We start from the raw sequence: 25,556 nt of genomic DNA, 5'->3' as shown, positions 1-25,556 counted from the left end.
GCTTAAGGGAAGTACAAGTTACAGAATGCAATAATTTGAAATATCTCTTCCCAATGTCTTTGGCAATTACAAACTCTGAAGATAGAGAGGTGCTTTGGATTGAAAGAAATAATCCAAGAGTCTCAAGTATCAAACATAAGCTTTCAATGCCTAAGGGAAGTACAAGTTACAGGCTGCAATAACTTGAAATATCTCTTCCCAATGTGTGTTGTTAATAGTCTTGGACAATTGCAAACTCTAAAGATAGAGAGGTGTTCCCAATTGCAAGAAATAATCCAAGGATGAGAAGCGTCAATCTCAATGGCTCAAGGTCTGTCACTATTGAATGAAGTTGAGTTGGTTAATTTGCCTCAATTGAAAGGAGGAACTAGAAACGACATTGTGCTCGCATCACCATCTTTGCACAAGTTAAAAGTGATGGGTTGTCCTCAATTGACACCTTTTATCATTTCAACTAATATACAAGTAAGACCTTCTTTTATATATATATTATTTATTGAATTTTTCACCTTTTTGATAATTTGTTGTCTAAAATAAGTAAATGCTTGTAAAACTCTTTAAAAGATGGTTTTCATTTTAGAATTTTGGTTTAAAAATATATAAACACTTTGAGATTGATGATTGATGATACGTTGATAGGTATTGGAGTTCTCGGAGATGACAGAAAAGAAGCAAATAAGCAACGTGATAGTCCCTGAAATGAGAGGAGGAACATCAACTAGTATGGAATATTTAACAATTTCCAATTTTGAAGAGCTGTTTGAATATTATGGATATAATCTTTCAAGTCTGAAGATCTTAAACTTGTCCAGACTAATTGAATTGCGAGTGATATGGAGTGGTCCCATCCAAGTTGGAAACTATCAAAATCTCACTGAATTGGATGTCAAAGATTGCAAAAGGTTAAGATACATCTTCCCACTTACCATGGCTCGAAATTTGCCACAATTATGGAGGTTGGATATATCTGACTGCGAGGAATTGGAGCAAATAATCGAGAAGGATCAAACTTCATCACAACATCATCTCCAAGCTGTTTGCTTTCCTAATCTGATTTGGATTACAATCAGGAACTGTGAAAATTTGAAATGTCTCTTCCCAATTACTCTTGCTCATGGCGGCCTTCAAAAACTAGAAAATATAATCCTTGGGAGGATTTCCAAATTAGAACAGGTGTTTGAAGGAGATGAGCCAAATGTGAGTAAGGAGGAAGAGAAAGTGATACACCTACCTCGATTAACCGACTTACAGCTTGATGGGCTACCAAATCTCGTGAGCTTCGGCCATGTGGGTTATCATTTTGTTTTCCAATCTTTGTTGATTTTGAGAGTAGTAGATTGTCCCAACATAACCACAAGATTTAGTTTTGATTCAGAGAAATCAGTGCATGCCAAAACACAGGTACACTACTCTTCCAAACTCAATAATAAGCTTTAAAACAAAATTGGTTTCTGTTGGCTGACAATATTTTCAGTTTTGGAAAAGCTTCTTTGCTTTCTTCATCATCAATCATCAGAAGCAAACAGTAATAAATCAAGGTTTAATTTGTTTTGCAGGCATGCCAATTAGTTGATGAAATTATAGTGAAGGAATCTGCTACAGCCCAAGAAACTAGATGGCCAATCTGAAATTTATTGAGCTGTAAGAAAAGAACAAAGTGACGCATATGTCTTACCCTTCAGCATATGACTAATATATACTTATCTAGAAATAAATATCAACTTTATTAAAAGCAGTACAAAAGTGGTAGCCATATAAACTCTTATCATATAATTTTAATTTATGGAACTCCTTGATTTTAATATTAAAATAAAATTAATTTTAAATTTTAAGTTAATTTACATTTTATGCAAAGGTGAATTCGGAGGAAATAGTTTAAATATAGATGAACTTTCCATCCCACCGATAGCCATTGTCTTTACAAAACAATTTCCCCCACCCCACTAACCCAACGTTGGATGGGGCCTCAGCAATCTCCGTAAACTCCAGGGGCATATTATGTTTCCGCGTTATTTAAATTAGAGAATTTTCTATTTAGTTGTTTTAAAATTTTAAAATTTTAAATTAATAAAAATAAAAATATATTTTATTATTTTTAAAATAATTAAATTTTAATTTAATCTTTTAAAATTTATAAAAATATAAATTATTTAAATAATAAAATTATATTTTATTATCATAAAAATTATAATTTAATTTTAACCTTTTAAACAATTTTCTGACTTTACCCGTCGTAAAGTCAATTGTCGATCGATGCAAGCTTCTCAGTTTTTATAAAATAGATACAATTGCAGTAAGAGATAGCTTCTCAATTTTCAAGAATAAAACTATTGAGACCGTGAATGATAATTCTGTAACTTGGCTTTTTAAAAGTGATGCATTAATTATATGTTATATATATTAACTAATAACTAAATAATAATAATTAACATATTTTCAACTTTTATTAAAGCTCAATTTTGTTGAAGATGTCCAAATCCATAATTTCAACATTGGAATTTTTGAACTAAGGTGTGCTCAGTTAGTTTATATTCACGAATAAACTTGTTTATTGACTTGTTTATAAACTCGTTTATTCAATCGTTTATTTATTAATGATATTTTCTTATAAAAATATAGAGCTGGAAATGAACAAAGCATTCAATGAATATGTTCGTGTATACGTGTCTGTATTTATTTATTGTTTGTTTGTTTACTTGTTTATTATTTATTAACATTGTTCGTTCAATTATATGCTACCCAACATGTTTGTTTAATGTTTGTAAACATGTTTGATTAAATTAAATGAACATATTCGTAAACATTAAACAAACGAACATGAACAAATATAATTATAAATAAATAAACATAAAAAATTTAAAATTCTTAACGAACATAAATTACAAACTTAAAATAAATAAACGAACATGAATAAATATTTGTTCGTTCAAACACGGTTCATTTACATCCCTAACTAAAAACAGTTTCCAATGAAAAAAATCAATTATTGAAATTTGAAGGAAAATATGAGAGCATAGATTTAATATTTCCCAATTGTTCTTGAAAGCTGGAGTAAAAATATGACCCAAAAACTTTCACTTTTTTGTCAAAAAGGAAAAAGCATTGGGAAATTTTGTCAAAAAGGAGAAAGCATGAGGTGATTGGCAAATCAATCAGCACCAACTTGTTGCAAAGTAAGATTCCCTTTTCTTTCCAATCCACTAAAACAAATCCACTCACGCATATATTTAAACTTCTTCAAGGAAAATGTGAGAGCATAGATTTATTATTTTTTAATGGGTTAATTGCATCAAATAATCCCCATTCTAAATTAATTCATAAATTTTAAATCATTTTAATACATCTCTAAACTAACTAGGTTTATCAAATAAATTTTTCTACTACCAAAATCATTAATTTAATGGTAAAATTATCTCTTCAGTCTCCCTAAATTTTGAAATTAAACAAATTAGGCCCTATAAAAATTGTAGCAATTTAATCCTGTCAATTTTAAAATAAACAACTAAGTCACGATGTTAATATCTTTCATCAATTGTGTATAATTTTTATTGGTATAATAACAAATTTAGCCCTCGATATTTATGTATTTTGTTAGTTTAGTCTTGATTATAAAAAAAATCAACAAATTTAGTCTCAACATTTTCAAAAATATTGCGAGCTAAATTTGTTAAATTATGACCAAATTGATAGTATGTGTAAATTAGATGAGCTAAATTTATTATTATACTGGTCAAATTTATGTAAAACAGATGAAAAACACTAACGTTGTGATTAATTATCTTTAATTGATCACTTTCAAAATTGACAGAATTAGATTGCTCTAATTGTTTTAGAGGGATCAATTTGCTCAATATCCAAATTGAGAAGGACTAGAGAGGTAATTTTATCCAATTTAATCATTAAATGGCATGTTATAGACATAATTTAAAATGAAAATTTTAAAATGAATATTATAATTGTTGCTCATTTTTTTAATTTCAGTTTCTGACATTTTTGTTTTTAATTTTGAAAGTTATGCAACATGATTCTATTTCTTTAAAATTTTCATTTTAAATTTAGCAACATAACATTTGATGTGTGTTTAACTATTGTAATAACAAAAGGACCCAATTGCTATAGTATTGATAAATTAAGGATGTATTTAGAATAATTTGAAGTTTGGGGACCAATTTAAAATGATGGTAATAGTTGAGGGATGCTTGATGGAATTAACTCTTTTCAGGGTGCTAATTATTAAGTCTGCTTTAGGACAAAGTGAAAAAGTGGAAAACCGAGTACAAAGATGACCCAAAGGCTCACCTTTTTCTAAGTCCTCTGACATGCCTTGTTGGTCTTTTTTGCAAACCAATCAGTACCAGCTTCATTAATTTAGATCCCAATATTGCTGTAATCTCATAACACAAATCCTCTGGCTACAAGATAAACTTTTTTTCCCGGCCCCTTTCTTTTTGTATTCAGTTTTACTTACTTCTGCTATAAAAAAAAAACAACCTTCAAATCCCTTTTAATTGTTTTGAAGTAAGAATCTTCTGAGCACTAAGTGTAGTAAATCTATTTATATATGCTTCATTTCTGTTTTTTTATATATAAATTGAAGTTGTTCTCATCTTTTTATGTTTTTGTTGAAGCAAGTAAGAGCTAAAAGACTGTTTGGATTTTGAAATGGTAAGTGGCCATGGATATGTTTATTATATTTTCCATCATTATATGTATAATATTATTAGTGTGAGGGTACAAATATTTTGATTTATTATTTTTATAAGTAATTAACTGTCTTTTTTATTTATAATTATATGACATTACACTCCTATATGATTTTATTTGTTTATTAAATTTCTCATTGTGTTTTCAGCTGGACTGAGTTGAAAGAACAGCCCATTGATTCTCATAGTTTGAGTTGTCTTTCACCTTCCTTGGTATGTATAACAAGTAGTGTCTTAATCTTCAAATCACTTTTAGATTTTTAAAATTTTTTTTAATGGTAATTACTTATGATTCACTGCAGTGTTTGAACTTGGAACATCATATTCTTCAATTTGAACCTGTCAAGCATGGGTTGCGGATTTTGTGGGGCTGCTCTTCCTAACATCGTTGCAACACTGGTTGTGGACTGTGTGGTGAAGCCGGTAGGACGTCAACTTGATTATGTCCGTCACTTTCAGGACAATGTTGAAAAGCTCCGAGAGAAAAAGCGTGAACTTGCAGATGCACGAGATCGTCTACTACATAAGATTGAGGATGCTAAAAACCGGCTTTTACTAATTGAAAATGATGTACAGAACTTGCAATCAAGGGCAGACGAAACACTGTCGGATATGGGAACTCTGGAGGAGGAAATCCAACTGAATAAGAGGTGTCTCAATTGGTGTCCTAATTGTAGTTGGAGATATCAATTAAGCAAGAAAGCAAAGAAGAAAATCCAGGATATCTCTGAGCTTTTGGAAAGATTTGGTCGACTTGGACCAGTCGGTTACCGTGATCCTACTGCCCTTCCCACTATAGACTTCCTATGTTCTAAGGAATTTGTGGTTTCGGAATCTTCGAAGGCTGCTTTCAAACAAATCATTGAAGCCTTAAAAGATGAGAATATCAACATGATTGGGTTGTGGGGGATGGGAGGGGTGGGCAAGACCACCCTGGTTCATGAAGTTGGAAGTCAAGCTCCAAAACTGAATTTGTTTGGCAAAGTTGTGATGACGACTGTGTCTCAAAAGCCAAATTTTGAGAGAATTCAAGATCAAATTGCACAATACATAGGCTTTGATATGAAGAACGAACAAGGAAGAAGATCCGAGCAAGAATTATGGTTAAGGCTGAAGAATGAACCGAGGATTCTTATCATCCTTGATGATATTTGGGAATCTATCAACTTAAAGGAGAAGATAGGAATTCCAATTGGGGATGATCATAAAGGCTGCAAAGTTCTTTTAACAACCCGTCGTCAACAAGTATGTCGAGCTATGGATTGTCAAAACGTGGTAAAACTTGACTGTTTGGATGATGATGAAGCTTGGACTCTGTTTGAAAAGAAAGCAGGTCTAGATGTCTCTCCTAATAATGATATTAAAATCCTAGCAAAGCAAATTATCGAAAATTTCGGGGGTTTGCCTATAGCTATAGTTCCGTTGGGAAGTGCCTTGAAAGGTAAAAGTTATCACGAGTGGCAAGTTGCTTACCGGAGACTCAAAGATCGTAGATTGACTGAAATCGAGGATGTTAATGAAGAAAATGCCTATGTATGTCTTGAGGCGAGCTTCGACTACTTGAAGAATATGGAGACCAAGACATGTTTCTTGTTGTGCTCTTTATTTCCTGAAGATGATGAGATTTATATGGAGGACTTGGTAGGATATGCATGGGGACTGGAGCTGTATAAAGGCATGAAATCAATTAAAGAAGTTAGAAGTGAAGTGCTTGCATCGATTGAGACCCTCAAGAACTCCGGTTTGTTGCTAGATTGCGGAGAAAGGCATATCAAAATGCATGATGTGGTTCGCCAATTTGCTTTGTGGATAGCATCTTCAAGAAAGGAGATTTCTTTTGGGACTGTTGAAACACTCCCGATGGATGAAAGTTTCAAGAATTACATAGCAATCTCCTTCGAAACTAACCAAACGGATGAACTTCCTAAAGGAGTGGTTTTCCCAAATCTCAAATTTCTTTTACATGGTGGCGATTGTTTCATGAAAACTTCAAGCGAATTCTTTGAGGGTATGAAGGCATTACAAGTTTGTGCTTTGAAAAATCAATTGATATCTCTAGCTGCATTTCAATTTCATATGAACCTTCGGACTTTGTATTTGATTAATTGTGAACTCTCTGACATCTCAATGCTTGGGAAGCTGAAGACACTTCATATTCTCTCTTTAAGTCGATCTGATATCATTGAATTGCCGACTGAAGCTGGTGATTTGGAAAATCTAAGACTGTTGGATTTATCGTGTTGCAATGATCTACGAAGAATCGCTGCTAATTTAATACGAAGATTGTCCAATTTAGAAGAACTATACTTGCATGGTTGTAGTTCATTAAAATGGGCGACTGAGAATTCAACTAAAAGGGAAAGCTATTCCAGCCTATCAGAGTTGAATTTATTGCCAAAGTTGGTTGTAATATCATTGGATTTTTCTTCTAAACATCTTCCAGATGGCTTTGTGTTTCGTAGATTATGGAGCTTTGATTTTTGCATTGGCATAAAAAGAAACACGTGGTTCCAAAAGAGGGAAACTTATCCAATCTCAAGATCTTTGAGAATCAGTGACTCTGTAGATGCATGCAAGCAACTATTTGAAGATGTAGAATCTCTTGAATTGAATGAGGTGGAGGGTCACCCAAACCTTATTCCGAGCTTGGACTTGGGATTTAGTAAGTTGACTTCTCTAGATCTTCGATGGTGCCACTCTATACGATGCCTAATTGATGCATCAAAGCAGCAAGTGCCAATCACTACACTCTCTAATTTGAGAAAGTTATCATTAAGTGGTATGTTTCATTTGGAAGAGATGTGCAATGCTCCCCAGCCGCAAGGTTTTTTACAAAAGCTTGAAGAGGTTATAGTTTCATATTGTGATGCGATGCAATTGTTATTCCCGATTGCTGAATTGAGTAGCATAGAACAAGAAGGGCCCAGTCGTCATTTAAGCCTCCAAAGTCTGAAGATTGTTCAAATATATTTCTGCAATGATTTGAAATATATCTTCCCAATGTCAGTTGCTAATAGCCTTGGGCAATTGCATACTTTGAAGATAAAGAGTTGTTGGAGCTTGGAAGGCATAATCCAAGACTCACAAGTGCCATACATAAGCCTCCAAAGTTTAAGGGAAATAGAAGTTGAAGAATGCGATAATTTAAAGTATCTCTTGCCAATGTCTGTTGCTAATACCCTTGAGCAATTGCATACTTTGAAGATAAAGAGTTGCTCGCAATTGGAAGATGTAATCCAAGATCCACAAGTGACATACATATATCTACTCCAAAGTCTAAGAGAGGTATGTGTATTTCACTGCAATAACTTGACATCTGTTTTCCTTATTGTCCTATGGTCAAAGATTGAGAAATTTGATTATGCTTTCCATTTCAGGTTTCGTTGATTGATTTGCCTCAATTGAAGGGAAGGAATGTGAACAGCATTATACTCACACAATTGTCTTTGCAGAAGTTAGAAGTGCACAATTGTCCTCAATTGACACATCTTATTATTTCGACTAAGATAAAAGTAAGATTTTTCTTTTTGTTTTATATTATTTATTTGTTTGTTTGTTTCCCTTTTTTTTTTTGATAATTCGTTGTTTGAATAGTTGTTTAAAAGATAGATTTTATTTTATAATTTTGGTCTAAAACTAATCTAAATAACCTTTAAACAAATTAGTTGATTATGATACCATATAATAAGATTAATAAAATTTTCAGAAAAAATGTCATGCAAACTTTATGTTTTAGATATATTGCAAACTAATTATCTAATACTAAATTATATTATACCTATTATGTGGGTAAATTAAAATAAGCTATATAAAATTATATATAAGTTTTAGTTTGGTTGGTATCGATATTGTTGTCTGAATAGGAGGATGTGGGTTTGAGCACACTCAAGCACGTTTATCTTTCTATTTTAACGTGGGAAGGAATTATGGATGAGTTTAGTTTAAGTAATTCCCAATTGCGTTGTTACTCCTGTCCAATAATTTATATGTACAGATTATGTGATATTATTTATGACTGTTTTTGTACCACATTTTTGGAGTATAATATTGATTTAAGGTAAAATAATTTTTTTGTAAGGAAATTAATTGATGAAATGTTAAGTTAGTTGTTGACATCTTTGAACATTTTGAAATTGAAAATTGATGATATGTTTATAGGAATTGGTGTTTGGGGAGATGACAAATGAACAATTGAGCAATTTGCATTCATGTAAATATGAGGAATCGGAGCAAGATCAAACGACATCACAATATCATCCCCTACCTAATTGCTTTCCAAATTTGATTCTAATTGATATCTTTGAATGTAAAAGCTTGAAATCTCTCTTTCCAATTATTGTTGCTCAAGGTAGCTCTAAAAAACTAATTGCGCCCAATTTGCAAACTCTGAAGATAGAGAGATGCTTTGGAATGGAAGAAATAATTCAAGACTCACAAGTATCAACCATAAGCTTCCAATGCCTAAGGGAATTACAAGTCACAGAATGCAATAAATTGAAATTTCTCTTCCCAATGTGTGTTGCTAATAGTCTTGGGAAATTGCAAACTCTGAAGATAGAGAGGTGTTTTGGAATGGAAGAAATAATCCAAGACTCACAAGTATCAATCACAAGCTTTCAATGCCTAATGGAAGTACAAGTCAAAGAATGCAATAAATTGAAATTTCTCTTCCCCATGTGTGTTGCTAATAGTCTTGGGAAATTGCAAACTCTGAAGATAGAGAGGTGCTTTGGAATGGAAGAAATAATCCAAGACTCACAAGTATTATCAACCATAAGCTTCCAATTATGCCTAATGGAAGTACAAGTCACAGAATGCAATAATTTGAAATTTCTCTTCCCAATGTGTGTTGCTAATAGTCTTGGGAAATTGCAAACTCTGAAGATAGAGAGCTGTTCCCAATTGCAAGAAATAATCCAAGGATCAGAAGTGTTAACCTCAATGGCTCAAGGTCTTCCACGATTGAGTATAGTTGAGTTGACTAAATTGCCTCAATTGAAAGGAAGGAATAGAAACGACATTGTGCTGATATCGCCATCTTTGCACATGTTAAAAGTGAGAGATTGTCCGCAATTGACACCTTTTATCGTTTCAACAAATATACAAGTAAGACCTTCTTATATATATTATTTATTAAAATTTTCACCTTTTGATTTTTTTTGTATAAAATAAATAAATGCTTGTATAACTCTTTAAAACATAGTTTTCATTTTAGAATTTTGGTTTAAAACTAATCTAAATAAACCTTTAAGTAGTTTAGTTAATTACAATACCAATTAGTAGTAAATACTTTTATAACCTATATGAGAAATATATATATTATTTATGTTTCTTTTATTTATATATATATATATATATATATATATTGCAAACACTATCTAGTACTACGTAATATTATTTATGTTGTGTTTTGCACCATATTTTTGGAGTTTAATTTTTTTTTTGTAATTTATGATTATTTGAGTTGAACGGAAAACTTTTTAAAAATTTGAAATCTTTGACTATAAAAGATTGAAAAAGAAATCTTGTGCTTATTCTTAAAGGAGAGAATCTAGTTTTGAATATTAGTGTTCAAACCTTAATTTTAATAAAAGAAATTGTTAAAATAAAAGTTCCATAAGAAAATGAAATAATAAAATGATAGGTGTGAAGTCAATGGCTTTCAACACTTTGAAATTCATGATTGATGTTATGTTTATAGGCATTGGAGTTCTCGGAGATGACAGAAAAGAAGCAAATAAGCAACGTGACAGTCCCTGAAAGGAGAGGAAGAACATCAACATGTAAGGAATATTTAACAATTTCCAATTTTGAAGAGTTATTTGAATATTCTGGATATAATCTTTCAACTCTGACGATCCTACACTTGTCCAAACTAACTGAATTGCGGGTGATATGGAGTGGTCTCATCCAAGTTGAATACTTTCAAAATCTCGCTCATTTGACAGTCAAAGATTGCAGAAGGTTAAGATACATCTTCTCGCCTACCATCGCTCGAAATTTGCCACATTTGGGCAAGTTGGATATATCTAACTGTGAGGAATTGGAGCAAATAATTGAGAAGGATCAAACTCCATCACAACATCATCTCCAACCTATTTGCTTCCCTATTTTGAGTTGGATTACAATCGAGATGTGTGAAAACTTGAAATGTTTGTTCCCAATTACTCTTGCTCATGGCGGCCTTCCAAACCTAGAGCAATTAGACCTTATAAGGCTATCCAAATTAGAGCAGGTGTTTGAAGGAGATGAGTCAAATGTGAGTAAGGACGAAGAGAAAGTGATACACCTACCTGAATTAACCGACTTAGTGCTTGATAACCTACCAAACCTCGTGAGCTTCAGCCCTGTGGATTATCATTTTGTTTTCCCATCTTTGACAGATTTACGAGTTGAAGGTTGTCCCAACGTAACCACAAGATTTAGTTTTGATTCAAAGGAATCAGTGCATGCCAAAACACAGGTACACTACCCTTCCCAACTCAATACTAAGCTTTAAAACAAAAGTTCATCCATTGAATTATTTTCTCTATGTAATCTTCCAAACACTTTATTTACTAAGCGTTAATTTCTATGCATTAATGCAATATTTTTATTTTGGCTGCCCGAGAGATATCATTATTATTATCATTTATGCTTTCAATGACTAAATGAAATTGCATAAACTGTAAATGGTTTCTGTTGGCTGTCAATATTTCTTTCTTGATATCCTTATTGCATTATTATTTTCAATTCACAGTTCTTGTTGTTAATATGTCATCGTTTGTAAAGAGGTGCTTTGGAATGGAAGAAATAATCCAAGACTCACAAATATCAACCATAAGCTTTCAATGCCTAAGGGAATTACAAGTCACAGAATGCAATAAATTGAAATTTCTCTTCCCAATGTGTGTTGCTAATAGTCTTGGGAAATTGCAAACTCTGAAAATAGAGAGATGCTTTGGAATGGAAAAAATAATCCAAGACTCACAAGTATCAACCATAAGCTTTCAATGCCTAATGGAAGTACAAGTCAAAGAATGCAACAAATTGAAATTTCTCTTCCCAATGTGTGTTGCTAATAGTCTTGGGAAATTGCAAACTCTGAAGATAGAGAGGTGCTTTAGAATGGAAGAAATAATCCAAGACTCGCAAGTATCAACCACAAGCTTTCAATGCCTAAGGGAAGTACAAGTCACAGAATGTAATGATTTGAAATTTCTCTTCCCAATGTGTGTTGCTAATAGTCTTGGGAAATTGCAAACCCTAAAGATAGAGAGGTGCTTTGGAATGGAAGAAATAATCCAAGACTCACAAGTATCAACCATAAGCTTTCAATGCCTAAGGGAAGTACAAGTCACAGAATGTAATGATTTGAAATTTCTCTTCCCGATGTGTGTTGCTAATAGTCTTGGGAAATTGCAAACCCTGAAGATAGAGAGGTGCTTTGGAATGGAAGAAATAATTCAAGACTCACAAGTATTGTCAACCATAAGTTTCCAATGTCTAATGGAAGTACAAGTCAGAGAAAGCAATAAATTAAAATTTCTTTTCCCAATGTGTGTTGCTAATAGTCTTGGGCAATTGCGAATCCTGAAGATAGAGAGATGTTCCAAATTGCAAGATATAATCCAAGGACCAGAAGTGTTAATCTCAATGTCTCAAGGTCTTGCAAGACTGAATAAAGTTGAGTTGATTAATTTGCCTCAATTAAAAGGAAAGGATAGAAATGATATTGTGCTGACATCGCCATCTTTGTACTCGTTAACAATGAGAGATTGTCCTCAATTGACACCTTTTATCGTTTCAACAAATATACAAGTAAGACTTTCTTATATATATTATTTATTAAAATTTTTACCTTTTGATTTTTTTTTGTATAAAATAAATAAATGCTTGTATAACTCTTTAAAAATAATTTTCATTTTAGAATTTTAGTCTAAAACTAATCTAAATAAACCTTTTAAGTAGTTTAGTTAATTACAATACCAATTAGTAACATAAATAACATTTCAATTGAATACTTTTATAATCTATATGAGAAAAATATATATGTTGTTTATAAAGAATAAATTGTTAAGACATTTTAGTTTCTTTTATATATATATATATATGTTCTAAACAGTATCTAGTACTACGTAATATTATTTATGTTGTGTTTTTGCACCATATTTTTGGAGATTTTTTTTGTAATTTATGATCATAATTATATGTATTTGAGTTGAACAGTAAATTTTAAAAATTTTGAATTCTTTAATTATAAAAGATTGAAAAAGAAATCTTGTGCTTATTCTTAAAGGAGAGAATCTAGTTTTGAACATTAGTGTTCAACTTAAAGAATCTATTTAGTAAAACAAATTAAACCATAATTTTAATTAAAAATTGTTAAAATAAAAGTTCCATAAGAAAATGAATTAATAAAATGATAGGTGTGAAGTGAATGACTTTCAACACTTCGAAATTGATGATTGATGATATGTTTATAGGAATTGAAGTTCTCGAAGATGACAGAAAAGAAGCAAATAAGCAACGTGACAGTCCCTGAAAGAAGAGAAGGAACATCAGCATGTACGGAATATTTAACAATTTCCAATTTTGAAGAGTTATTTGAATATTCTGGATATAATCTTTCAACTCTGAAGTTCCTACGCTTGTCCAAACTAACTGAATTGGGGGTGATATGGAGTGGTCCCATCCAAGTTGAACACTTTCAAAATCTCTGTACATTGACAGTTAAAGATTGTAGAAGGTTAAGATACATCTTCCCATCTACCATCGCTCGAAATTTGCCACAATTGTGCTCGTTGGATATATCTGACTGTGAGGAATTGGAGCAAATAATTGAGAAGGATCAAACTCCATCACAACATCATCTCCAACCTAATTGCTTCCCTAAATTGAGTTGGATTACAATAAGGAACTGTGAAAACTTGAAATCTTTGTTCCCATTAACTCTTGCTCATGGCGGCGTTCCAAACCTAGGTGGATTATACCTTGAAAGGGTCACCAAATTAGAGCAGGTGTTTGAAGGAGATGAGTCAAATGTGAGTAAGGACGAAGAGAAAGTGATACACCTACCTGAATTAACCGACTTAGTGCTTGATAACCTACCAAACCTCGTGAGCTTTAGCCCTGTTGGTTATCATTTTATTTTCCAAATTTTGAGGTATTTAAAAGTAGAAGGTTGTCCCAACGTAACCACAAGATTTAGTGTTGATTCAAAGGAATCAGTTCATGCCAAAACACAGGTACACTACTCTTCCAAACTCAATACTAAGCTTTAATTTCTATGCATTAATGTAATATTTTTATTTTGGCTGCCTAAGAGAAATTCCTTTTTTTTTTTTTATGCTTTAAATGACTAAATGAAATTGCATCAACTGTAATCGGTTTCTATTTGCTGTCAATATTTCTTTCTAGATATCCTTTTGCATTATTATTTCAATTCACAGTTCTTGTTCTTAATATGTCATCCTTTGTCCAATTTTGGAAAACTGGCTTTGCTTTCTTCATCATCAATCCTCAAAAGCAAACAGTAATAAGTGAAGGTTTAATTTGCTTTGCAGGCAAGCCAATCAGTTGATGAAATTATAGTGGAAGAATTTGCTACAGCTCAAGAAACTGCATTGCCAATTGGTAGTGATATAGAATGGACCCAAAAGGAATATGATAGTGATTTTTCAATTGAAGATAGTGATTTTTCAATTGAAGATTAATCATTGTGAATGTTTAAATTGAATGCCATTTATTCGTTATTATGTACCACTTACTTTTTATTTCTCTTGTGAGCGAAGAAAGATTTATTGAGTTAACTTGTAGATCAATCACTTTAAATAAATTATTTAAATATATATATATATATATATATTGAATATTCACTTGTTGAATATCAATTCCTTGAACAGAGGTAACTAATATTAGGCTGTTGCCCGACACTTGTTTGTTTGTTTGAAACAAGGATCAGTGGCTGGCAGCAGAGCTAATAGAATCATTGCAAAATTATGTCTCCTTAACTCATTTTGGTTTAGGTATGAGTAGGAGGTGGGATTGAACTTAGAGCGATTCCAGGGGTGGTTTAGGTATGGAATAAACGGGTCTATGGTAACATCTTTGTGCGGAAAAGGAAGCTAGTGTCAAAACTAGAGCAGGGGCAAAGAGTATTGGATCTGAGACCTTCATTAAGACTCGGAGTTCGTGAATTAGAAGTGCGCCATGTAACCTCCCCAACTTGACCTAGACGTTAGACCCAAATCTGAGAGATTACATCGGCCACCGAAATGGCCTAACGGAGTTATTGGAGTTTAAAAATGGTTGATTTTAAAACATTTGTTTATTTTAAAAGAAAACTTAGTTTATTTTTGGAAAGCCATATGAGTTAGTAAAAACTGATTTATTTTTAACTTTTTTCATGTAATGGTGTCCCTCTTAGTTAATTTATTATCTTTCTAAAACTTATTTTCAACTTTAATAGCAAAAAGTTATATTAGTGTAATTTTAATAAAAATCATGCTTCATACATAATTAAATAGAAATTCATATTTTAACACTTAAATGATTTAAATGTCATGCATGCCTAAGTAAAAATCATAAACAAAGTCTAATGCCACAATTCAAAATAAGATATTACAGTCTTTAAATAATAATAAAATATCAAATAGCGACTTAAGAATATTTAATAAAATTGAGCCGAGCACCTCCGAATGTCGAGTCCATATCCTAACCTTGTAGACTATCTAAAAAGATGGGAATAAAAAAGGAGTGAGCTATGAAGCTCAGTGTGATTTACATCACAAGAAAAATCGGTGCAAACCATAGGCAAATCGTACAGAAAATCAATTTATAAATTAAATCACATTTACTTAGTCAAATAGAATATCGCTAATTCAGAACACTAATCAACATAACAATTCAATGTTCGTAGCCATGTAATTGCTTATGAATGCAATGCAAGTTCGGTTTAACAGTAAAAAAGTCCTACCCTACCGCTACACACCAAAATAGGAGTTCCCCAGAACTCCTCTACCTTCACACTATGCTATAAATAAACCACTAATCGTTATAGATAACTGCTAACGATAAGATATTGGTGGATGAACCATCTGTCGGTGCAAATAAAAGCTGTTAGTACGTTGTGGATGAACCACTGATCAAGCAGGTGACTATCGACTAGAATATGTTGTGGATAAACGATTGGTCAAATAGATAAACTATTGACTACTTCCTCCGTTCAAATCGTCCCACCCCATGCAATGCATCAAGACATGTTATACAATTCAATATGGTAGCAAATAGTTTGCTTTTAACAAATCAATTCAATGGCAAAAGTCATGCTTACTAAGCATTCGATTTAATGAGAGCATAAAGCATGCTTATAATGGATTGAAACAGAAACGATTAACATACTTATAACAGTTCCAATATGGCAGCAATATTTATGTTCTCAACTAATCGGTACAGTGGCCAAACATATACTTTTCAAAAAGAATCCAATCTAACGATATCTTAAAACATATTATACGAATATCAACAAATACAGATTCAATCAACAGAATTATACACAATTTATGCAAGTATAAATTGATAAACAAATAATTCAATCAATTAGGGCATGTATTCTAGCATTATTTATGTTATTAGGGGCTTAATTGAATAAATTAAACACTAAAAACAATTTGGGAACTGTACAATTTCTACAATTTTTAGGTTAAAACTATAAAGCTGTGTTATAGGGCGGGGATAGACGGTCGTGTGGGAGGGTTTAGGCTGTGTAGGTCACATGGTCGTGTGGTTTGGGTTGGGTTTGATTTTGCCCCAATGTTCTAACAAAAGAACACACATATAACTTATGAGGTCTAGTACGACTATCTTTATGTCCAAAATTGATCTGGGATACCTATAATGGGTCTTTCAATAGATGAAAATGTATTATTACTATTGATGTTTAAGATTTATCAAATTTTAACAAGATTTCAGGAAAACCCATTAAAGATTTAGAATTGATTTTAGAAAAATTATCACAAACGATATTATACTAGATTTTTAGGGTTCTACAAAATTAAAAATAGGAATTCTTACAAATCTTGGTGCATTAGAAATAGATTTTGACGGTGCTATGCTAAAATATTATGAAAAATAGATTGAATGAGGTTGGTGTTGGGTATGGGATTTGAATATAATATTTTCAACAAAAGATGATGAACATTTTTATGAAAAAGAGAAGAAGTAAAAAAGAAGAAGAAGATATATTTAAAAAGGAGGGAAAAAGAAATTCTAATTAGGTTTGAAAAGATAACCAAAATCCTAATATAACTAGGAAATGAGTTAAAAGGCTAAGTTATGCAAATTTTAGGGGCTGTTTTGGCAAATAAACATTCCTGTCAAAATTTTAAACAAAAGGAAGGGAATTGGCATGGATAGAACTTAAGACTCTAAAGAGGATGGTATGATGCTTGGCGATTGGTCTATTGCACATTTCTTAATTATTTCATACCATATTTATTTGTTATACTAACTTAGTTTTCATCCTTAATTGCTGAAAAATAAAAAGGAAAAATGCAAAAAGTGGGTTAGTGAAACCTAGAGGGGTCATATTGTGATTTTTTCAATTAAGATTTTGAAATTATGCTAAGTAATTTGTTCTAGTTAAGTGGTTAAGGGTTGTACTTGTGTGAGGAAGGTTTTAGGTTCGAATCCTTTTGCTTCTATTTTTGAAAATAAAATCCCTAGTTTTTGGTATTTGGTTTAAGAAATATTTGAGTGCATCTATTGACAAGAATGAACCTGCTAGTTCGATGGTAAGGAATTAGCTTACCCTTTGCTCTTATGTTCAAATCCTTACGTATGTAAAGTGGAAAAAAATATTATTTGTTATACTTTGCAAAAAAGCTTGTGTGGATATGATAGAAGTTAGTGGGTAGTTTTAAAGGTAGTGATGAGAGATTTTCTCCCAAAATTTCTCTTCATTATACCATCCCCTCACTCTCTCCCTTCCCCTTCACTTCTCGTTAGTTTCTTTCTTTATGGTTGGTTTTCCAATTTTTCATGCTTTTTTTTCTCTCTTCTTTTTTTTTTCTTTTGTAATTTGTGTATCATTCATCCTTTGTGCTATCAGTTTTAGTCATTAAGGGTAAGGTTGCTTCATCCTCATTTTTTCCAGCCATGTATTGAAATTATTTTATTGGGCGTTTGGGGTTTCGGAGCTTTAGTAGTGTGGTATTAATGTGTATTTTGTGTGCTTAATGAGTTCGATGCGTTTTTACGAGAAGAATGAGAGGTGTTGGGCATTCCTTCGACGACTTAGATATTGTTATTGTTGTTTTCTTTGTGGTAGGAGATTTAATGTTATGTTAGTGAGTCAATCTTGATTTAGTGTTGCATTTTGTTGCTAATTTGATACATTTGGAATATTGATTTTAGGTTCTGGTGTGTTATTTCATAAATCTACATCAAAATCAACAATCAGGCGTGTGATCTAACTTGAAAAACTCATCAAAAATTTGGAAAATATATAAAATAAAGTTGTTTTTTGAAACTACACAATGACTCATGGCCATGTGGTAGGCTGTGAGGGACATACAACAGTGTGTGATTTTGTAGCCCGTGTGGGGCATAGACCATGTGTTTTTTTACAAACCATGTGGTTTGTCATGCAGGCCGTATTGCCACACTACCGTGTGAGATCATGCAGATCGTGTGGATAGACCATGTGGACCACACGGGCTAGCTTTTTGGGCCTCGTGGGTCTTTTGGGCCAATTAGGGATCGACTAAAGGACTCATAATTTGGGTCCGAAGGGATTATGTAGGCCTAGAAAACGTAAATTTCAGTATAACAAACATGGGTAAGTGTAGGAAGTATGTTAAATAAATTCTGATAAATATAATAATGCGATATTATCTATTATAAGTAGGTACGTGAGTTAAGCATGACTATTTTGTAAACCATGTGTGTTATACATAATTTGTTATCTATTCTGATAAGCTATCCGATTCGACCATGTAATATGATATGCTATGATCTATATAAATTTTGTGTAAGTTATGTTCCTTATAATATCTATTTATGTATGCGTGCATACAACCTATGTGATATGTATGTATGTCAACGTGATTTAGCATATGCATTGGGGTGGTTCTGATTTGTTGGAGGAAGTGTTTTCTAGTAGCATTACTGCATTTTCGGTAGTTAAACCACGACATATTTTTGGCAACTAAGCTGCACTATTATGAGTGACATACCACCACGATCTGGTGTGATTTGGATGGATGGACTCTTAAAGTCCTAATTGGTGTGATTGGTTCAACGGAGTTGGTGTGTAGCAGATGAAGGTAGGATTTGTGTCTACATTTGTTCTGGTCTGGTATGACATATGTACTTCTGAAAACAAGACATTTTGGTATGATATATTTGTATATGAAATTATGATATTCTAGACCGAAATATGTTCCAGTTATATGATATTATGATCTGAAATATATATGTTTCTGGTAATACAAAATTCTGATATGTTATTGATACATTAAAGTAAAATTTTGTGATCACATTTATGTATGTGCTTGTTAAATAAAAAGTATGCTTGTGGGTTGAAACAGACATTGGGCTCCTAGCTCATTTGTTTGTTTAATATGTTTCAGGTTAACTTCTGACTTAGGACCGGACGACGTGCGAGAGCTTGGATTGGTTACTAGATAAAATATTTGTGGGTTTATGATTTAATTATTTTTGGACTATAATATGTTTTTGGTCCTAGTTTTGGTTTTTGTTTTATTCATCGACATTTAATATTTTTGAGCATTAAACTGCAAATCACACGAGCTAAGAAGTTAGTTTTCAGTTTTCAAACTAAAACAAACTTTGAAAATTTTCCGCTACATGGTTAAGTAATCATTTAAATATTTTTTGAAAATAAAATATATGGTTTGTAAAGAATGATCATTTTAATACTGGAAATGATCTACTCACGTTAGTACTTTCAAAATGCATGATTTTGAATGTGAATTATGGGATTTAAATAAGTGTTTTCGAACTCGGCTTTTCTAACTATATTTGGATGTTTTGCCAAAATTTTATGTTTTCGAAACATGCATTGAGTTTGATTTGAACCGAAGCATTGAATGAGTTGATGTAATCCCTCAGTATCTAGTCATAACTTCTAGGCCGGTTTTTGGGGTGTTACAACCCAAGCGTGTTGTTCTTTTATTAGACTTTAGTTAAATCCTTATCAAGCCCACCAAAATTTCTTCTTAACCAACTCATATCTATCGGGGCTTCAAAAATTGTCTCTGGAACCCTCCTTAAAAGTTCCACACATACATCTCTCCAATCGGCTACTTGAACAGACACAGTCACTTCCAGTACTCCATCCACCGGTAACCTAAGCTATAGGTGCATGTCCTCCGAAGTGATAGTACACATGCCGCATAGAAAATGGAATGTGTGCGTCTCTGATCTCCACCTTTCCACCAACCCGTTTACGAGTGTCGGGTCCAACTTACACCCCTTACCCACAAGGGCCACGTGCGAAAACTAACATCGCTCAAGTAGGGTTTGATCAAGGGTGATGGAGGAGCGGATAGATTACGAATATTTGTCTCCAAAATTTGATATTCTTCCTATTTAGGTAAAAATATATACAAAATATTAAATTCAAATATAATAAGAAAATAGTAAAATTAAACAACATTGAAATATAATAAAAAAATATTCTTACTGTTAGGACCAACCCAATTAAGCAACGAACAAGAAAAAAATAGAGAAAAAATTGAGAAATTGAACACACAAATTTAGAGTGGAAAAACCCCTCCAAAGAGGATAAAAAACCACAGGCAAAGATAATTTTTCTATAATGGCAAAAGAACAAAAAATACAAAAGATGGAGATAAAAATTAAACCCCGAAAACAAAGAACCCACAAAACGTAAACATAAAATTCTCTAAATGTGTTATGAGTTCTAATCTCTAATGGGTGTTTTTTCTAAGGTTGTAAAAGAGCCTATTTATAGTCTAAATTCATAGGTCAAATAATAATAAAATAATCTAAACTAATCAGTATTTGATTGAAACAAGTAAAAAGAATTTAACTGAAAGATTATTTTTCAAATTTGACTGAAAATAGAAGTCATATTTAACAAATCTCCACCTTGACTCATATTTCCACAACGCCATCTTTGCTAAAGCCTGCCACGAGCCTATCTTGAACTATTCAGGGAATTAACTGAGTCGAATTTGTACTTAGAAACTGGAAGACTTCTAGCCTTCAACTTGTACACTGTTAAATCAAAACTAACTCGGGTTTGATTTTCACGAACACGGTGCCCTAACTTTTCAAAACCTGCATCCAAAAGAAAACCTCTTGTTGTAGGCCAATTTTGACCCCATATACACAAAATAACCAACCCCAAACCAACTCCCATTACAAAGCCCAATTACCCAACTACACCCATTTCCATACACAAATTAGCCTATTACAACCCTTAACCGAATAGCCCATTTACCAACCCAAATCAGCAACCCAAATAACCTCTAGCCCACACCTATTACAAACCCAATACACCTAAATTAGCCCAAACAATACCAAACCCAAAATAGAAAAAAATAAAAAACCTAGGAACCCTAAGCCTCACTTGCACTAGGCTAGCCGCCTCTGACTCCCCACTTGCTCTGCCAAAGTCTGCCACCACCGCTACTAGTCAAGTCCACCGCCCTTCACACCTGCAAACAGTAAAGAAGACAAGACAGAATAAAAAAAAAAGAGAAGAAAACAGTTTGTACAAGAGGCTATATAAGCCGATTCAGAAACAGTGTAAAGGCTCTCTCTTTTTTTTTCTTTCTCGGCACTAAACGAATAGAAGAAAGAACAAAAGATTAAACACAAAACGGTGATATCAAAGCATAGATCAAACACCAAATAGTGAACAAAAACATCAAAAAAATCAAAAACGGAGCGAAGGTATTTTTTACTCCGAATCTTTTTACCTCTTCTATTCTTCCTTTTTTTCGTTTCAAATATATATCATAAAAAATAAACAATAAAAAATAAAAAAATTTGGAGATTTTACACTTTTCTGGCCACCGTGCACGGTGGCCGGAGGCGGTGGAGTTAGGGTGGTTGTCGGATCTCCGGTGGCCGGATTCTGGGCTCATCCGGGGAAAGGAGAGAGCCCACTCTCCTTTTTTTTTTAAGCAGTCGACTGAAATGAAAAAAATAAAATAAAATTTTTAACTTATATAGGGGGCCAAAACGCACCGTTTTGGACCCCCCTGTTAAACGAAAAATGACGTCGTTTTGGCCCCGGGTCGGAAGGACCCGACCCGAACCGAGAGGATCCACTTGTTTTTGAAAGCAGAAGGGCAATTTGCGTGTTTGGCCCTTCCGCTTTTTCTGACTTCTGCAATCAAGTGTTTTTAAATTCTTAGTTTGGCCCTGGAATTAATCGTGTCTTGCGATTTGATCTATCCCGGTACGCTGCGTTTCAAAGGCACGGAAAAATTGCTCTTTTGGTCCCCCTATGTCTCACCCGCGTTCAAATAAGGCCTATTCTTTTGTTTCGCTTCATGAATTCGCCCCAGAAGTTTCAGTTTTAATTCAAATTCATCCCCTTTTTTTACTTTTTTCTCATTATTTTAATATTATACTTATTATTATTTATATTGTTATTATCATTGTTAATATTAGTATATGTTTTGTTACATGCGTATGTATATATCTTTAGTATATGTCTATATTCATCATTAGTAGGTTTTTTAAAAACATTATTATTAATTATAATATTTACATATTATGTATCTATTTCTTATATTATTATGTATATATATTCTTGTAGATTACGTATGTATATATACTTCTAATATTATATTTTTATATGTTGTGTATATATATTATTTTCTTTTTATGTATCATATATGGTTTCTTATTTTATTCATTCTATCAGTTACATCTTTTTATATTCATTTCGATACTACATTATGTACATACATTTTAATATCATATCATATATATATAAATATATATATATTCTTTGTATATTACGTATGTCTTTTGATATAATATTATTCATACAGTTATTGTCTCATGTATGTATTTTCAATAACTATCTTAAGTATATATTTTCAACGCTATTATGTATATACTTTTCATCCCTATTATTATGTACACATTTTAAGTTATATATATATATATATATATATATATATATAGCATTATTAGTATTTCTAATATTATGTTTTTGTCGTCTTACTTACTATTATCACATGTCCATATATATTCATTATTTTGTTACTCCGTGTTTAATATTATCATCATGTTTAAATTGCATACATTGTCATTGTTTTTAATATTATTGACATACTTATTATTTGCTTCAGTGTATGTATACATCTTGATGCCATACTATATATATATTTTAATACTTTCAATATATATTACGTATATATTTTAATATTTTATCGTATATATTTCTTATATTTTACTTATTATTTTCACTGTTATTATATATTTCTAATATTATTGTTATTATTTACATATATATATACAGATATTTTATAAACACTGTTCTCTTATTATATTATCACGTACATATTACGTTTTTATTTTGCCTATTAATGTATATTTATATGCCACCATCATTAACCACGTTTATTATATTATTATCATCATATCTATATTTCGTCCAAATCTAGTAATATAAGTTTTATATATACGTTTACTATTATCTCGTATTCGCATTATTATTATTATCATGTTAAATACTATATGCATTATTATAACATTATCACACACACGTATTGTTTATGTTTTATTTATTATTTGTTTCACATATTCTTAACCTTTTATCATTATTTGCCTCAATTTAGTATGTGAATTCATATTTTATTTCAACATCAATGTTATTTTTCTTTAACCTTCATTTTTTTTATGTTCTTAAAAATAATAATAATAATAATAAGGCAATATACCGATTTTAACATTAAGCTTGTGATTTCATTGCTATGTTGGGTGGATCACGATTGGCTCGTGTTAAAAACGGGATAACCTTCTGAGCAATCGAAAAGTCTTAAAATTCTCGTATTTTAATTAGATCACGATTAAACTTTAAATTGAACTCGTATTTTTGAAAATTAAGACAACGTGTGTTTAAAAAGATACCAATTTTGGGCGTCGCGGGGTGCTAATACTTTCCCCGCGCGTAACCGACTTCCGAACCCTGTTTATCTCTGGATTTTGATGTGGACCTAAACTCGGCCTTCTTTTTACCCAAGAATAAGTTTTATTAGATATCCGATCACACCTAAGAAAAAGGATCGGTGGCGACTCCCTTTTCACAATAAAATCGAACCTCGATTTTCAAAGTTTTCAATTAATCGCCACAATTAGCGACCAAGGTAAAAATTTTACGTCGCTACACCTCTTTTCAATGAAACGGTCATACCTTTTTCCCTCCTATGACCAAGTTGCCTCCGCTCCAAACGAGTTGACTTCAACTCCGTAATGGACGAGGGACATCCAATTTCACCGGTCACGGTAGAACCTTTCATAATATGAAGACTGCCGGTTCTTTTATCCTTTAACAAAATGAGAGCTCCACGAGATACTATAATGTCGCTTGATTTGATGTTGATTCTGCATCCTTTCATGTCTAAAATACTTAATGAGATGAGATTCTTTCGTAAATCAGGTACATACCTGACATCTGAGAGTGTCATAATCGTCCCATCATGTATCCTAATTTTAACAGTACCAATACCAATTACCTTACTAGATGAATCGTTTCCTATGCGCACAACTCCACTTTCAACCGAACTATATCTGGAGAACCATTCTCTATTGGGATACATGTGGAATGAACATCCCGAATCTAGGACCCACTCGGACGTGAGCTTAGAGTTATCGCTTATTGACACTAACAAGAAATCATCACCGTTTTCATCAGCCAAATTAGCACCAGCTACATCTTCCTCGTTACTCTCAGCAGTTCTTTTATTTCATAATTTATAACAATCTGCTTTGACGTGACCTAACTTTTTACAATAGTAACACCTTTTGTCTCGTTTCTTTGATGATATCAAAACGGAAGCTTGCCTATCTGCCTTGCTATCCAAATGAAGCTCATTGTCTAGTTTGTCTCTACTCAACAAATGACCCTTTACATCTTCAAACGAGAGCTTGTCTCTGTCATAAATTAGGGTCTCATTAAAAGACTTGTATGAAGGGGGTAAAGAGCACAATAATAGCATAGCTTGATCTTCATTATCAATATGAACCTCAACGTTCTTTAAATCATTTAAAAGAGTAATGAATTGACTGATGCGATCTCTAAGAAGCTCACATTCATTCACGCGAAACGTAAATAGACGTTGTTTCAACACTAAACGGTTAGCCAGATACTTAGTCACATAAAGAGTTCCTAACATTTTCCATAAGGCGGATGATGTTTTCTCTATCAATACCTCCTGCAATACTGTATTCGCGAGGCACAACTGGATTGCAGACAAAGCCTTTTCATCAAGCTCTTCCCATTCTGTTTTATTTAGATTCTCAGGCTTTTTCTCGGTAACAACCTTTTTCAAGCCTGGTTGAACTAGAATTGCCATTATTTGAACTTGCCACAGATTGAAATTTGTCTCACCATCGAACTTCTCAATTTCAAACCTTGTTTCTGCCATCTCTAAACGGCCTGATCTATGAAAATTAAACTAGCTCTGATATCACTTGTTAGGATCGACCCAATTAAGGAACGAATAAGAAAAAATAGCAGAAAAATTAAGAAATTGAACACACAAATTTAACGTGGAAAAACCCCTCCAAAGAGGATAAAAAACCACAGACAAAGATAATTTTACTATAATGGCAAAAGAACAAAGAGTACAAAAGATGAAG

At 32.4% G+C, this 25,556-nt stretch overlaps 1 protein-coding gene and 1 long non-coding RNA gene across 4 annotated transcripts; both read left to right on the top strand.

Moving 5' to 3' along the window:
* The first annotated feature begins 4,264 nt into the window (after nt 1-4,264).
* LOC108452866 (probable disease resistance protein At4g27220) lies at nt 4,265-14,494 on the top strand. Of its 3 annotated transcripts, none has more exons than XM_017750645.2 (10): nt 4,265-4,518; nt 4,629-4,665; nt 4,853-4,916; nt 5,006-7,988; nt 8,081-8,215; nt 8,862-9,809; nt 10,405-11,166; nt 11,475-12,503; nt 13,169-13,930; nt 14,249-14,494. In XM_017750645.2, exons 4-10 carry the CDS (start codon nt 5,052-5,054, stop codon nt 14,396-14,398), a joined length of 6,723 nt encoding a protein of 2,240 aa, XP_017606134.1. In that variant the 5' UTR covers nt 4,265-4,518; nt 4,629-4,665; nt 4,853-4,916; nt 5,006-5,051; the 3' UTR covers nt 14,399-14,494. The 3 variants fall into 3 exon arrangements, with proteins under 3 accessions (XP_017606134.1, XP_052884636.1, XP_052884637.1); XM_053028676.1 differs by having other exon boundaries at nt 4,271-4,518; nt 4,633-4,665; XM_053028677.1 differs by lacking the exons at nt 13,169-13,930; nt 14,249-14,494 and having other exon boundaries at nt 4,271-4,518; nt 11,443-12,514.
* A 3,282-nt stretch (nt 14,495-17,776) lies between these two features.
* Nucleotides 17,777-19,482, top strand: LOC128293035 (uncharacterized). Its single transcript, XR_008283057.1, has 3 exons — nt 17,777-17,808; nt 18,335-18,522; nt 19,316-19,482. It is a non-coding gene; the product is annotated as an uncharacterized LOC128293035 (long non-coding RNA).
* The last annotated feature ends 6,074 nt before the right edge of the window (nt 19,483-25,556 follow it).

Source organism: Gossypium arboreum, chromosome 5, assembly GCF_025698485.1.
Source record: "Gossypium arboreum isolate Shixiya-1 chromosome 5, ASM2569848v2, whole genome shotgun sequence".
NCBI lineage: Eukaryota > Viridiplantae > Streptophyta > Magnoliopsida > Malvales > Malvaceae > Gossypium > Gossypium arboreum.
Note: the sequence above shows the minus strand (reverse complement) of the source record. Positions and strands in the feature narration are given on the sequence as shown.

Coding starts and splice junctions, on each gene's coding strand:
- LOC108452866 (XM_017750645.2), top strand. CDS start 5,052: ATGGGTTGCGGATTTTGTGGGGCTGCTCTTCCTAACATCGTTGCAACA. Junction 7,989..8,080: donor TACTCCAAAGTCTAAGAGAG/GTATGTGTATTT, acceptor TTTCCATTTCAG/GTTTCGTTGATTGATTTGCC. Junction 9,810..10,404: donor TCGTTTCAACAAATATACAA/GTAAGACCTTCT, acceptor TTATGTTTATAG/GCATTGGAGTTCTCGGAGAT.